Below are 15,739 nucleotides of genomic sequence, written 5' to 3' on the forward strand. Positions count from 1 at the left end.
TCAAGTTCAAGTTGTTTTATTTAGCTATTACATTACAGTGAAATGCTTGGTTCTTTCACTGCCCAACTCAGTCCAACCTAAACCAGCCCAACCCAGTATTGATTGATTGATTGATTGAAAACTTTATTAACAGATTGCAGAATGGGTACAATACAGTACAGCTCAATACACACAATTGTTAAGGGGATGCAGACCAGAGAAGGACTTTCGTCTTGTTTACATCAGGGTCCCCCATTTCAGTCCTGTTTGCTTAATGCCTTGTCCACTTCCTCACACTCAATATGCCCTTCAACCCTGCTCCTGTCAACCTGCTCTTTCCATTCCCTCCATCATGTCCCCCCCTTTCTGATGAATATTTCCTGCACTTAAGAGTCAGACACACATTCCTAGTAGTTGAGCTGTGATGAATGAATGAATGAAAACTTTATTTAACAGATTGCAGAATGGGTACAGTACAGTACGGCTCAATACATGCAATGTTAAGGGGATGCAGACCAGAGAAAGACTTTCGTCTTGTTTACATCAGGGTCCCCCATTTTCAATTCATTTTCAATTCATCATTCAGTATAACCTAGACCAGCCCAACCCAGCATCTTTCACTGCCCAGTTCAGCCCAACCCAGTCCAGTATAGTTCCCTCTTTCATGTTAATATGTGATTTAATGATGTAATATTTTGAAGAGTAGAGACAGTGTGATTAATTTACTATGATTGAAAATCAATTTAGACGAAGGACGTACAAAGAAGTAATTATCACAATTAGCGATTTTTTTTGTCTGGTAAAAAATCTGTTTGGCTGGTAAAAAAAAATCAGATACTCGCCAGTTGGTGCGTAAGCCAAAAAGTTAGTTTCCTCCCCCTGGAGATGGGGGAGGGATGTTCACCATATTGGAGGAGTGTAATACAGCATTAAACGTAATGGTCTGAATGGAGCTTGAGTAGTATTTCAGAAAAAAAATTGTTAGAAATGTGACTTAATATTTGCATTTTTATCAACAATGTACACAACAAAACGATGTCTCACAAATCATTCACAATATGCAAATCTATAAATATTGATATATATATCGACCAATCAGGAGAGAGGAGAGAGAGAGAAGGAGAGAGAGAGAGAGAGAGGAGAGAGGAAGAGAGGAGAGAGAGAGAGAGAGAGGAGAGAGAGAGAGAGAGAGATGAGAGAGAGAGAGAGAGAGAGAGAGAGAGAGAGAGAGAAGAGAGAGAGAGAGAGAGAGAGGAGAGAGAGAGAGAGATGGGGAGATGGATGATGAAGAAGTCAGAGAAGAAAAAGGCAGAGAGAGAGAGGAGAGGATGAAAGAAAAGATGAGAGGAGGTCAGGTTGTATTGATCCAAGCATGTCTTTAGTTTACATTCAGACTGAACACAAGAGCAGCCGACTGGACTCCTCTCACCCCAGGCTCAACACTGTCACTGCTTGGAGTAACAGTAAACAGCTGGGGGATATGATTATACAGCGCTGTAGGCTACTGTTCTCCTATCGGCTTTCTCCCCTTCCCCGTCACAAAGGAACACTTCTAACATCTCCTTACTATCTTCTGAATGTGTGTTTTTTTGTTTTTTGTTTTTTACTTGAATTGAAAAGTTGTATGTGCTGCTTTTATGTGCTCAGCCAAGAGCCCATGAAACCTAGTAGAGTTAATGGGATTGTTTCTGTTTTGTAAATGCCAGGGTTTCTATCTAACAGCAACACATCTTACTTGGTGTTACATTGCTTATTATCTCATTATTTTATTGCTTATGGTCTACATTAACTTTTTCCCACTTCAGGCCGTCCTCCCGATGTTTGTGCTTTGAAGCTTCAGTAGTGGTAATTATCAACGAATAATCAAAACGTCATTCTTCCTGCACAATAGTCTCAATGCGGTGGGTAAACGAGAGCTACGTGGTAGATTGTTATGAATTATGATGCCCTTGTCCGGGAGGAACTTTTTATGCCAACGTAGGCACATTTTGGAGTGGTAAAGAAACAAACCGAAAACAGAAGTTTTAAGTACCTGGGAGTCCACATCACAGAGGACCTGACATGGTCAACTCACATAGACAGTAGACACCTGTGGTTAAAAAAGGCGAAACAGCGCCTCTACACCTGAAAACAATAATAATGAAGTTCAGAGTATCAGGGAAGATACTCCAGTCCTTCTACTACCGGGGCTGTAGAGAGCATTCTGACTGGGAACATCACTGCCTGGTTTGGAAACAGCACGGCCCAGGATAGGAAGGCCCCTACAGAGAGTGGTGCGCTCAGCAGAGCGTACTACGGGTATTTATTGCACTACACCACCCTGCAGGACTTATACAATAAGAGGTGCAAATCCAGAGCCTGCAGAATAATGAAGGACCCTCACCACCACCAACAACAGCCTGTTCAAGCTGCTGAGGTCAGGCAAGCGCCTCCGTATACACACAGCAAGAACAGAGAGGCTAAGGCTCAGCTTCTTTCCCTCAGGCCATCAGATCAAAGAACACTGATCTCTTCCACACACAAGCACACATGAACACACACACACACACAACACAACATTCTGCACCCGCACACACACAAACGCACCACAGGTCACTTTAAACACACAAGAAAGGGACACTTTAAAGGAAGTAAAAAGGACACGTTAAGAAAATAACTTGTTGTGATTGTTGCATACTATAGTTAGTAACAGCAAGTATAGCATAGGGACATAGAAGAAAAACTGCACATTGTATAGGAGTGTACATAGGATCCAATGCCTTTAAGCGATTTATTAACATGTCTATTTAACATGTCTATTCTAGTTATCTTATTATTATTACTACTATTACTATTGTTTATTGCACAATCGTAGCGGGCATGGCCAACCGCATTTCACTGTATGCCCTGGTATGCATGTGATGAATAAAACTCTTGAATCTTGAATTGAACACATCACCAAAAACAATGAAAGCAAACCATTTGAATAGTGAAAATTCCCTTCAGGTGGAAACTGACCGTAGACTTCCTTAACCCTTTCACTACCACACTACAGAAATGGTTAAACCCGTTGTCGTGTGGCAGTGAAAGGGTTAACCTTCTGTATGGTCACAGTAAAGGGGTTAACCCTTTGGTAGTGTGGCAGTGAAGGGTTAAAGGATGTTTAGGGAAGACATTTATTTTGGTGATGCAGAGGTACTAAACCAAACCAAACCAAACCAAACTAAACTTGGGGCCCAAAGGTTAGAGAAGCTGGCTTATTGGCGGGCGAAATTAATGAATAACACTCTCCCCTCCCTCAACACACCCACTGTTGAAGTGCCCTTGAGCAAGGCACTTATGCTCCAACTGCTCCAGTGGATGCCGCTGGTAGCCTGCAGTAGACGACTGTCGATGTGTGGACCTGTGTGGACCTGTGTGGACCTGTGTGGACCTGTGTGAATGTGAAGCAGGGCATTACTGAAGACATACGCTCAGTGAACCCACCCTGGGTATCTATAGGTTAAGTAACGGTGAGGAGAATGGTTGGCAGAATAACTCTATTGCCTGTGTTTGTGTTTGACTGTCTTTCTCACAGTCACAGTCTCCTTCTACTCATTTACATTATTTAAGGGGGATAATCCCTTCAGTGCCAAATATTGTTTTCTGGGGACTGTTGGCTTGTTTACCCTCCTATGGTTTATTCAAAGCAAATATCCAAAAACACACACACACACACGTGACACACACACACTTGCCGACAATCGGAACATGGGACTCCTGCAGGACTACACAAAATTCACACAAGCAGTTAGAAGCGCAAGGCAGGGCAGCGGTTAGAAGCCACCCCCCCTCCCCCCACACACACACCCCCTTGACATTTTCTCCATCGCTTGTTCCTCCTCGCTTCTCATCATGACCCAGATATATATTCAGCAACGATGGAGAGAAGAAGGGAGAGAATGGACAGAATAAGAGAGACAGGGGGGGGGGGGGGGGGGGGTGAAATGAAGACATGAAGATCAGGGGAGAGAGAGCTGGTAGGTTTGCCGCTGCTGACACGAGAGCCAGGAGGAGCGTGGCGTTTCTTTGACAGGGGAAACACAGAGTGCAGAGCGGCAGGAGCACAGGATGTCATGAAATATGTAGGAGGAGCAGCCCAACAAACCGGAACACAAAGCCATTAGAAAAGACGCGCTGGAGGAGGCGCAGTCGGCTTGAAACACAAATGCCCATTTCCTTAGCAGGTGTAGACACACGACACGCATACATAGACACGCGCCTGCATGCACACGCACACCGACAAGTACACGCATGCATAGTATACTGTATAGACACGCGCACACACACACACACACACACACAAACACACACACACACACACACACAGAGACGCGAGCACGCACCATCTTTGTTTACTAGGGAGAGGTCACACTTTAATGTTCTCCGACACAGGCACACGCCGCTCACTCACAGACACTCGCACTCGCCCACAAGCACTAAAAGACACAAAAGCGCACGTGCAAACACATACACTCGCACACAGGGAGCGGCTTTCATTATGGTGTCTCTCTCTCTCTCTCTCTCTCTCTCTCTCTCTCTCTCTCTCTCATTCTCTCTCTCTCTCTCTTTCTCAGACACACACACGTACACAGTGCACTTAAAGGCGAACTGTAAATCATTGATCGAGTGGATGTAGGCGAACAGGAGCGTGTCTGGCCGTTTCCAGGTTCAGACGTCAGGCCAAGGTATAGCTGGCAGATGGCAACTACTGCTCAGGGCGCTGGTGTAGCATCAGCTGATAAGGTGCACAATACACTGCTGGGGGGTGGGGGGGGGGGGGGTCTAGGTGGTGCAGGGCGCTGGTGTAGCATCAGCTGATAAGGTGCACAGTACACTGCTGGGGGGTGGGTGGGGGGGGGTCTAGGTGGTGCAGGGCGCTGGTGTAGCATCAGCTGATAAGGTGCACAATACACTGCTGGGGGGTGGGGGGGGGGGGGTCTAGGTGGTGCAGGGCGCTGGTGTAGCATCAGCTGATAAGGTGCACAGTACACTGCTGGGGGGTGGGGGGGGGGGTCTAGGTGGTGCAGGGCGCTGGTGTAGCATCAGCTGATAAGGTGCACAGTACACTGCTGGGGGGTGGGGGGGGGGGGTCTAGGTGGTGCAGGGCGCTGGTGTAGCATCAGCTGATAAGGTGCACAGTACACTGCTGGGGGGGGGGGGGGGGGTCTAGGTGGTGCAGGGCGCTGGTGTAGCATCAGGTGGAGTAGAGACATTATATCTTTGGAGGGAATAGATAATGATTAAGTACCAAGGAATTACTGTAATGAGGAACTTAAAAAAAAAAAAAAAGAGTGTAGGAACAAACATTACTTAAACATGCTTACCAACTGTTTCACCTGTTTTATTGCAACACTACTATCACCGACATCTAAGAAGGGAGATCCCCCCCTTGAATGGCCCTTCTAAGGTTTCTCTCCTCCACATTGCCTGTGGTGCATTTTCCTATTCCTAGGTTTTAGTGAGTTTTTCCTTACCTTCGCGTGGGGTATGTCTGGGAGTGTTGCATTCATTTATTTTAAATGTTTTGGACTTCATGGTCTTTTTGTTTTGTTCTTGATTTATTGTGATGTTTCTTCTTGACTTGTTTAAAGACGACGTGTCCGGCCCATGGGGACATTAACGTGTGTTGTCGGGCCTTACGGATACATTTGATTTGATTTGATTTAAACCTTTATTCAAATATATACGTATCTTCAAAGCTGCACTATGTAACTTTCAGTCTCATTCCTAGAGTATAAGATGTGAACAACACAAATGTTACTAAAGTTATCTTGCTTGCACAAATGTCTTTTATTAACAAGGTGCAGTTACCTCATACCACCACAAGGTGCCAATCTTCCACAGTGCAGCTTTAAGTTAACTTTTAGAAGTAGAGGTAGGTAGAAAATGGGTATTTGAGAGTCAGATGGATAGTTCTTTACTGAATGTGTCATTAGAAAGCAAAGTAGAAGGCTGGTATATACTGCTGAAGGCTTGTATATACTGCTGAAGGCTGGTACTGCTGAAGCCTGGTATATACTGCTGAAGGCTGGTATATACTGCTGAACGCTGGTATATACTGCTGAAAGCTGGTACTGTATATACTCCAACAGAAATGGCTCCAAATCAAGTGGAAGGTATTCTCTGTACAGCTGCATATTGCTGGTTGTGCCTTAGCCAGCTCAAAACAGACAGCCTGGTGCTTCTCAGATATTCAGCAAAGGTCACCGGAGCACAGCGCACATATCATTTTGAGATGTTTATTGCAGTGCAATGAATGATGTTTCGGTGTTACTCATTCATCGTCGGTTTTTGGTTTCCCAAAAGCATTTGAAGACAAAGAATTGGTAAGGCTACCACTTCACCCCTATAGGCTGCTTGTCAATGCTGAGAGCAGAGCATTCAAGCACTTGATATATTTTATTTTAATATTTCTACTTTCAGCAAAGGAGCGCCATGCTTTATGGCTTTTCAACAGCCACATGGCAACTACAAAGGCCACTACCAGCACTTCCCTCAAGAATGTGTAATACAGTAGCACAAAAAAATAAATGCGTGCCTGGTGGAAGAAACATAGCAATAAGAATAGTTTGCTGCCTTGCATGTACAGCAGTAAGATGTTTCTTTTCTTTGGCAAGCCCAACATCTGACCACCAGCACTGATCTGGGATCGCTGAGCAAATGGACTGCATTTATACATGGGCTGCATTTATATAGTGCCTTTATCCAAAGTGCTTTACAACTTACAACACATTCACTCACACATTCACACACGGTGGAGGCAATCATGCAAGGTGCCAACCTGCTCATCCAGAGCAGTTAGGGGTCTTGTTCAACGTCGACACGCTGCCAGGAGGAGCCGGAATCTAACTGGGAACCCTCCAATTACCAGACAACTGCTCTACCTCCTGAGCCACTGTCACTTCCAGACCAGATCTTAACTACCAAAAATAAACCCATCCCCCTCATTCATTATTTAACTATTTCAGGCACACGTTAAAAAAAAATGTGGAATGAATTCTAGAACTCCATAGCTTTCGATGGCAGCCATTGTCACATAATCATCCGAATGTTCTCAAAATTGTGTCTCACACACGTGTGAGACCAGATGAACTGCCCCATTGCCTGCCTTGTTAAATGTGACCACCTCACCTTCCTATACACTTAACCCCATCCTCATATGATGATCATTATGATCATCACTGGTTAAAGTTTTGTTGTTACATTCACAGGGAGATTATGATGATATATTCTTGCGCAATCCACACGTAATCTTTTTAATTCTTTATGGCATTTTCGGCTGTATTGTGGATAGGACCGTTTGGAAATTGGGAGAGAGAGAGATGGGGAGGACATGCAGCGCATGTCCTGGGCCGGATTCGAATCCAGGAGCCAGGACGCTGCGGTCACGCTGAGTGTATACTGTACGTTACGCTGAGTGTATACTGTACGTTACGCTGAGTGTATACTGTACGTGGTGCGCCACCGGGGCGCCCCCCCCCCCCCCCCCCCCATCCACGCTTCATTTTATATTCATAACCTTTCGCCATGGGCGCTCTGACACTGCTGATGCTGATACTTTTACCTGTGTTCAATAAGCTCAAATGCTTTAAAACTAAAAAATTAAAGAACCAGTACTGTGATGTTAATGCAGTCAGAAAAAGCTTATTGTGGAAAGTTAATGTCAGGAGTCAGTGTACATGTTTCAGCTTCAGATGTATCATTTGATGAAGTGCTTTAGTGCACCCTCTCTGAGTCTGAGCACAGCCAACTCTTGACTGTGGGGCTGTGGCCCTCTGCTCATTGGAGATCATGTCAAGTGAGTATAATAATACAGGAAGCTTTTAAATGGAAACAAATTAATGGGACCAGTGCGATCGTTTGCTATGGGGTATTATCATTGGCTAACCTATAAGTGATAAATACATTTTAGGTCACGGTTGCTGTGGATGTTTTTGAACCTCTAAAATTAAATTAATCGTTGCAAACTAGTTTAATTTCATGTTTATGGACTAGCTGGATGATATGCTTTACAACTATGGACAACTGACAGACTTACTGATGGGCATCTTTCAAAGGAACTAGATTGCCTTTCTTAAATGGTTTGATTATGTTGACAACCAGAGGATAGTTTCTCATCTAGTCATATTTCCACAAATGGCTATAACATTTTGGTTAACTTTACATTGGCATGCCTGCTTGACACGCTGTTAAACAATGCAACAAGATTGAAAAACACAATGTGCATTGTACTGGTTCAGGCTGCAAATGGATAGCTTACTAGCCTATAGTTGGTTAGTCTCCCTTGCAAAGAAGCCATACGAAAGCAGAGAAAAATATTGTGAAACGGCAAACAGTACATATTGTGAATCTATAAAATTTATAGAAATATTGTGATATTACATTTTTACCATATGCCCAGCCCCTCCCTACTTGCTCCACTGAACCAATAGCATTGGTCACCCTGGCCATCACAGTGTTATGATGCCTATGATGACAGCAGCAATATTAGGACTTGTTACCATTAGCATTATCCCCACAGTCAGTAAGCATAAACACACAGGGAGCGGCTTTCATTATGGGTCTCTCTCTCTCTCTCTCTCTCTCTCTCTCTCACACACACACACACACACACACACATACACCACAACATGATTGATATTGCAATCAGTATCAAAAAACTGTAATCATCGCATCATGTTCATCATCGCCATCATCCTCATCACCATCATCACCACCACCACACCCAATGAGCTTCATCATATCTGGTCAAGAAAAAACTTCCACCCTAACTTCTGTGGCTCACGCCTGCTTGGAGCATATTATTCCAAGTCTTTCCCGGGAAAGCATGTTGACAATTCTGACAAGCATTTTTTTCTTGAGCATTTACTACCATGCCAGTGATGCTAGCCAATGGTATAGGTTTCCATTAGACCTACCTTATATGAATTCAATAAATAGACTTGGGTGAATTTGTATTGCATTTTTACAAGTGGTTTTCGTAGTGAATATAGACTACAAGCACGCCTATTTCTTTACCACCACCTTATAGAATGCAATGGAATGGGACATAATGACACCGGTACTACTGGTCACCATTGATGAGAGAAACCATGACAGAAAACAATAGTCAATAGTGGATTGATCATGGAAATGACGATCCAATGTCTGAGTTTTCATAATTGGATCTGGGCAAAAGTATGCTTTTGAAAATCGCAGTAAGCAGTACTACTATAGTAGCATCATTCATGACCACAGCACTCGGGGTCCGAGGGGCGAGGAGGCTGCATGCTGGGTCGCTCCCTCGGCTCGAGCTTTCCACAATACCTGGATGGTGCACGAGATCTCGGAGTCGTCCAGTAACCGAATCGTGCAGTGGATTTCCTGGTCCAAGGAGCGGAGACTGGGGCTGCGGAACCGGAGCATTTTCATTCTTCTGTCGGTTCGGTTTCAGCTCTTCATACAAACGAACGAACCAACACACACACACACACACGCCTTCGATTGGGTCTCGTCCGTTGCCTGTGACGCGTTCGGGAATGGATGGAGTGGCTGGATGATGATGAGAGAATGGATGGATGCTATCAGAGCTCAGCGCAGGGATGAGAGCTTGCATCCGTCGCCTGTCTGGTATTTTCCGAGCGCCACATCATGCAAGGAGCCGCCTCGCAACTACAGCAAACTCACGGCTGTGCGCACGTCTGCGTGCGTGTAGCGTACGTTTCTCAGTAGGCTATACATGTAGGTCCACGTTAGAAATAATAAATATGCCAGCATTGCGTGATGTCAGTGGTATTCATATAGTGCATCATTCGTCACACAGTAGTGAATGTAATTAATTCAGCTTTGATATTAAAGAGCACAATGCGGTGATGATGACCCTGACGTTATGTAAACGTGTTCATCATATACCGTCGTATATATCTTGATAGGCAATCATTCTAATCAAATAACAGGAGGCGATCATCACATTTACATGACAACAGTGGCCACAGTGAGCTACGTGGCATTGCACCATATTGGTTGGCATGATATGTCATGAGAATAGCCTACAATCAGCATCATCATCATCATCAGCAGCAGCAGCAGCAACATCAGCAGCAGCAACACATCAGCAGCCTCATCACCATAAAAAATAATCAATGGTAGTCTGACTGCCTTAATTGGTGGATCTGCTGAATTGTATTTCAAAGCAGATGACATGGATGTGTATATTAGTATTCGGCAGGATGGTGACGAATTGGGCTGATTACATTTGCTCTGCTGATTTACCGATATGACAGGCACGCGGCACACCTGCATTCGTTTCTTTCGCGTGGCTATAGGCTACGCCTTGATGAGATTAGATGCGTGGAAATAATAATATTCGTTAAGAATAATATAGAATTTTAGGCAATAACCACGCGGCATAATCAATTTAAACACGGCCGATATCATTATCACCCAGTGTCACGTGTCACACCTGAGCAATATTGCACTGGCCCTTTAAATCCGAACGTGGTTTGGTGAATGTATGTTGTGCGTCATGACGTATTTGAGCAAAACAACCCAAGGCGCCTCTAGTCCTGGTCCATGTTGCCTCGCAGTGGCCCGGCTCCTCATGTGTGCCGAACCCAGACAGACCCAGGCAGCATGATCTACATCATCATGGGAGTCTCTGGCTGCGGCAAGTAGGTGCAGCATTATGGTCCATTGCGTAAAAGCAATTTAACATGGATATCTCGTTGTCGGGTTGTTGTCACATCTACTCACCGCTGCAAAAAGCAGGCAACTGTCCCGTAGAGATATAGGCCTAACGTTACATTTAGTTGTTAAAGACTACCATAACCCCATATAGCAGTCACCTGCCCCATTGAATCGACAGCCTAGGAGATTGGTAAAACAAAGTCACGCAATTGCTAAATACAACTGCTATTCGCGTAGGGTGTGTTGTTCACGGAAATGGTGACAATTACATTTGGAATTGTTGCGTTACATAATTTTTTGTATCTAAAAGCTTTGCATAACGACTAGGGAATGTATTGGAAAGTTAACTGTGCCAGGACCAGGGATGCCACTAGCTGGTAGACCTAACATACCGTTGGCCAGAAATCAATTGGGCGTGACGTAACGTAAATACGTGGAATTACGTTGTTGCCTTTGTGACTCTACCTCGCGACAGATTGCGAATTTTGCAATATGCATTCGATCGTTTGGAAAATGCAATGTTTATAATCTTCCCCGCAACTGAGCTAGCAATCTGATACGTGAATTTACAGGTGACCTGCCATGCCAAAGGGTTCCCATGGGTTTCCATAATTGAAGTTACTTCCAGGTCACTTTATTGTTTGCAAGTCACCTGCAAATGCAATCATGTGTCTGATTGCGTAGCTCCGTTTGAGGAACAGTACTGGGATTATAAACATTGCATTTTCCATAACATGAGGTTGAGGTCTACCAGGTAGGGTGCCACCAACGTAGGCTGGCTTTAAAGCCATACCGTTCACAGGAGGAATACAATCAGTTCCACTCTCGTGCACAGGCTATGATGTTGGCAGGCTCTTGGCAGACATCAATTCTGTCAGAGGCATAATTGATTTTTCTGTTGCCTTATATCATGGCATGACAACAAGGCTATAAGCAAGGGGCAGTGAGGTCCTACCCAACGTGACAGATGTGTTGATGTACAGCCTACGCTTACATAATTACAGGCCTCTAGATGTTATGGATTATAGGGGAAAATATGTGTAGAGAAAATTGTTGACCATGCGTTGGTAAATGTGTACAAATCATCACCTCACTGTTCTGTTCTGTCTTGTCTTCTCGCAGGACCACGTTAGGCACCTTCCTGTCAACGAAGGTAAACTGTTGCACTCATCCCACTCCACCAACTCTCACTTGTTTTTGTTTTTTATTCTCCCTGTCCCTCTACCTTCCCCCCCCCCATATATCATTGCTTCAAGTGTGTGTGTGTGTGTGTGTGTGTGTGTGTGTGTGTGTGTGTGTGTGTGTGCACTCCTCAGCTGGGCTGGCCTTTGCATGAGGGGGATGACTACCACCCAAGGGAGAACATTGAGAAAATGGCTCGTGGTGAACCACTTACAGACCAGGTCAGTGTGTGTGTGTGTGCAGGCAGAGGTCTCTAGAGCGGTCTTGTCAAGTCTTAACTGACCGTTGTTAATCATTCATGGACTGCTGCAACATTTGACTTGTAGCATGATGAGTAAATCATCTTCTCTGACACACAGAGCGATAAAGCACTCATTCCCCCCACAGGTAGTTTACATGGGTTACTACAGAGGGAGGGAGCGGGGGGGAGGGGGCTGCAGGGAGCAAGTGGTAACGGGACTATGGCAGCGTAACTAACCTTTTCATCCTGAGCCAGAATCATTTCCAGAATCATTTAAAATTACCCCGAGACCAACCCAACCCTGCGCCCTGAGAGGGAGGTTTAAAGGGTCAAAATGGAAGAAAAGACTGTTAGATTTTATTCTTGTGTGAAAGGTGCTATACAAATAACGTTTATTATTATTATTATTATTATTATTATTATTATTATTATTATTATTATTATTATTATTATTATTATTATTATTATTATTATTATTATAATTATTATTATTAATAAGTATAGTTTAAAATTACCCTAAGACCAACCTATAACTGCACCTAAGAATAATTTAAAATGACTTAAAAGATGGCAGTTTCAGACTAAATAATGAAGCAAAACGTTGTGATGAAAACGGCTGTTCTCAACTGCAACATTCTTTTTTCATCGAAAAATATAAGTAAATTGAGGATTAGTGTCGGGATACGCTGGCAGGTTGTGGCTGGCATAGTCTGTATTTTCAAACTCCAGATTAGGATACTTTAGACTCCTCTGATTCTGTTTCAGTTCTGCACATCAAAGCGCCTCAATGAAATGTGCGTCTCGCTCCAGTTCCTTTGTAATCACATGAAAGTGATTTTTAATTATGATCAGTCTAGTGATCAAAGCTTAGTGGTGACCTGATTCTGGCCCAGAGGCCACATGAGGGCTAATGGACCAGGTTATCTCCTGAGATAAATCACACCAAATAGGAAAGGTTGAAGAGTCAAATCATAAAAAGTAAAGTAAACATTTCTGTTAAAGCCACACCCAATACATGGGAGTGGTTGCATACTAAATGTACATGAAAGGTGGTCTCGACTAATAAACAAATGAAGAAAATAATTATTCAATTGACCTATCTCAAACCCACCCTCTTTTCTTGTTCCTCCAATCACAACTGTTGCTTTCCTCTTGTGATTGGAGGATCAAGAAATGAAGGCGGAGCGGCCAATTGGTACTGCCTCAATCTTTATGATGTATTCATTTGAATATTTATTCTTAATTTGATTATCATTTATATTATTTACATGTTCATAATGGCCTTATCTCTATTGACATGTGTGATGACCTTTAACCTTCTGAATGGTCCTAGGACAGAATGCCTTGGCTCCTCAAACTACATGACATCATTAAGAGGTAACTGCGCACACACAGCACCAACCACCCTATAGCCATACACAACATAAGCACATGCACATACACACACACACACACACACACACACACACACACACACTGTGTGTACATGTACTGTACATGCAAACACACAAGGATGGGAAGAAGATGGGAGGGGTTTAAAAGTGTTAAAGGGTCTTTCTCTAGATGATCACATCCCTTGAGTTGTTTACTTTAATAATTTCTTCATTGCTATTCTCTCGTGTGTGTGCGTGCGCGTGTGTGCACATGTCTTCCACCCCATAGAGAGAGGGATTCCGGCTCTGATGCCATTGTGGTGTGTTCAGCCCTGAAGCGCATTTACAGACAGATCCTTCTCTATGGCTCCTGCGCCCTCACCTCCTCTTCCTGTCTCAGCCAGGAAGTCCCACCCACCACAGCCCTCATCCTCCCTGACATCTACTTCCTCTTCCTGTATGGCTCCTATGACTACATCCACCAACGGATGGCGTCCCGGAAGGACCACTTTATGCTGCCGCACCTGCTGCGCTCCCAGTTTGACATTTTAGAACCCCCCTCAGAGGAGGAGAACGCGCTGCTGCTCGACATCAGGAAGAGTTTATCTGACATCGCCATGGAGATAGAGAAGTACTTCCTCAGTCCCAGGTCAGGCCCATCTGTGTTGTAACCATCACAACGAGTTGACTCCGAGAGACCATCTGACTGACTTTTTGTATGGTTGTAGTTATGGAAAAACATTTTTTGGGACTTTAATAAATTGCACAAATGTATGTCAATATAGGGACTAATTCTCTCCAAAATGCTTTGGAAAAAAGGTTTTTTTAGGAGGAGAGTTAGGAAACACAGTGCAGAATGAGTCACGTGTACAAATGACATGTATCTACGATCTGCCAATCAAGCCACATCCCATCTCACTGTTTACATGTTGTATCTCAGGACTGTCTGACTGACTGGCATCAACCAGCCCGATCTTGCTTAAAATATGTAAATATGGTACCAATTGACCACAGGAAAAATGTAATTTTTTTGTACATACGATTTTTGCAGATACAATACGTAAATATATTACTTATACAATACATACATATATTACTTATGGCTATAACATAACGTACATTATGTAAATGTTTTCTGTTGGTCGATTAGTACTTAATTTACATTTTCTGATGAGACTGTGTTGCATCTACAGAGGGCCAGGAGGGACAAAATGCCTTCAACAGACTTTGCTTTTAATGTACAAAGGAGAACAGATAAACTTTTATTCATAGCTCATGAACGCACAATGATCTACAGTACACTTGATGTTGACCAAATCAACTTTTATAAACAAAACAATAAACCATTCTGATGAAGTAATGTGTTCTTCTATGAGCAGGTTCTTATCTGTTATTTGTTTTGCATAGTCATAGACCAGCACCTGCCACTGGCAGACCATGCCAACAATTACTGACATCATCATTATTTAAACATAAAGTCTATTTATATAACAGCACTGTCTTAACAGCCATTTTACCATAATCTCCAAGAACATGGGTGTTGGTGCCATCTAGTGCTCATGGTGGTGTAGTACAGGTGGCAAGTAGAGGACATAGAAATAATATGGAAATTACTGAGTGACGAGAGATATGGAAACCTTCACATCACTATGTGGTGGAGCACGTGTCAGTCATGCTAGAAAGGACTAGGTTGAAACCTGTACTACTGACCCAGAATCAGATGGTAATAGCACCTGTCTTGCAGACATTTTACCATCATCTATTTCAAGTTCAAGTTTGTCACAATAAAATACATGTACTTTACGGTGAAATGCTTGGTTCTGTATGAGCCCCTGAGAGTGTGCTTCATACAGTAAAAGAGTAAGTAAAAGAGGAATATACAATACAATATACAATCTAAAGTACAGTGAGTACAAATGCAGACAATCGGGTACAAAACTTTAAAGGTGCCAGGATTGAGCACTACCGCTGCGCCACTGTGCCAGATGGGATAAATTCATTGTTTATACATTAATGAACGAGAGACCCGTGTTTAGAATATTCTTTATTTTGAATGAAGTTTTATCTCTTTATCCTCATTCATTAATGTGACGTCAACGGCTCATTCAATTTCTCAAATCCGTCAAACAGCGCATCTCATCAGACATCTTAATCCCAGTTACAATTAAAATAACCACATAATGTGTACATCGCACCGAGCGAGCGCCACGGTATATATAACGTGCATTATTTAGGACAAAGTGAATTTAGTATCAGCATTTTGGGTCTATTTTACATT

The 15,739-nt window shown here is 43.4% G+C and overlaps 2 protein-coding genes across 3 annotated transcripts in view; one reads left to right on the forward strand and one right to left on the reverse strand.

The window, feature by feature from the left end:
* Positions 1 to 9,426, reverse strand: part of frmd3 (FERM domain containing 3) — a gene marked incomplete at its 3' end in the record, with an annotated part of 254,619 nt that extends 245,193 nt beyond the window's left edge. Inside the window, exon 1 of the mRNA XM_084314149.1 lies at positions 9,307 to 9,426. Within this exon, the coding sequence (XP_084170275.1) occupies positions 9,307 to 9,411 (105 nt within the window). The 5' untranslated portion in view covers positions 9,412 to 9,426. The remainder of the gene's footprint in view (positions 1 to 9,306) is intronic.
* A 1,094-nt stretch (positions 9,427 to 10,520) lies between these two features.
* Positions 10,521 to 15,210, forward strand: LOC311240696 (putative gluconokinase). 2 transcript variants are annotated; one of them, XM_084329268.1, is made up of 5 exons: positions 10,521 to 10,649; positions 11,788 to 11,818; positions 11,982 to 12,068; positions 13,422 to 13,465; positions 13,751 to 15,210. In XM_084329268.1, exons 1-5 carry the CDS (start codon positions 10,552 to 10,554, stop codon positions 14,130 to 14,132), a joined length of 642 nt encoding a protein of 213 aa, XP_084185394.1. In that variant the 5' UTR covers positions 10,521 to 10,551; the 3' UTR covers positions 14,133 to 15,210. The 2 variants fall into 2 exon arrangements, with proteins under 2 accessions (XP_084185394.1, XP_084185395.1); XM_084329269.1 differs by having other exon boundaries at positions 13,862 to 15,210.
* The last annotated feature ends 529 nt before the right edge of the window (positions 15,211 to 15,739 follow it).

Source organism: Notolepis coatsorum (genome assembly GCF_963971535.1).
Source record: "Notolepis coatsorum genome assembly, chromosome: 1".
Lineage (NCBI taxonomy): Eukaryota > Metazoa > Chordata > Actinopteri > Aulopiformes > Paralepididae > Notolepis > Notolepis coatsorum.

Bases quoted from the DNA above. Each gene is read 5' to 3' on its own strand.
- LOC311240696 (XM_084329268.1), top strand. From the start codon at position 10,552: ATGTTGCCTCGCAGTGGCCCGGCTCCTCATGTGTGCCGAACCCAGACA. The intron at 10,650-11,787 runs GTAGGTGCAGCA...GTCTTCTCGCAG, and splicing joins GGAGTCTCTGGCTGCGGCAA to GACCACGTTAGGCACCTTCC. The intron at 11,819-11,981 runs GTAAACTGTTGC...TGCACTCCTCAG, and splicing joins GCACCTTCCTGTCAACGAAG to CTGGGCTGGCCTTTGCATGA.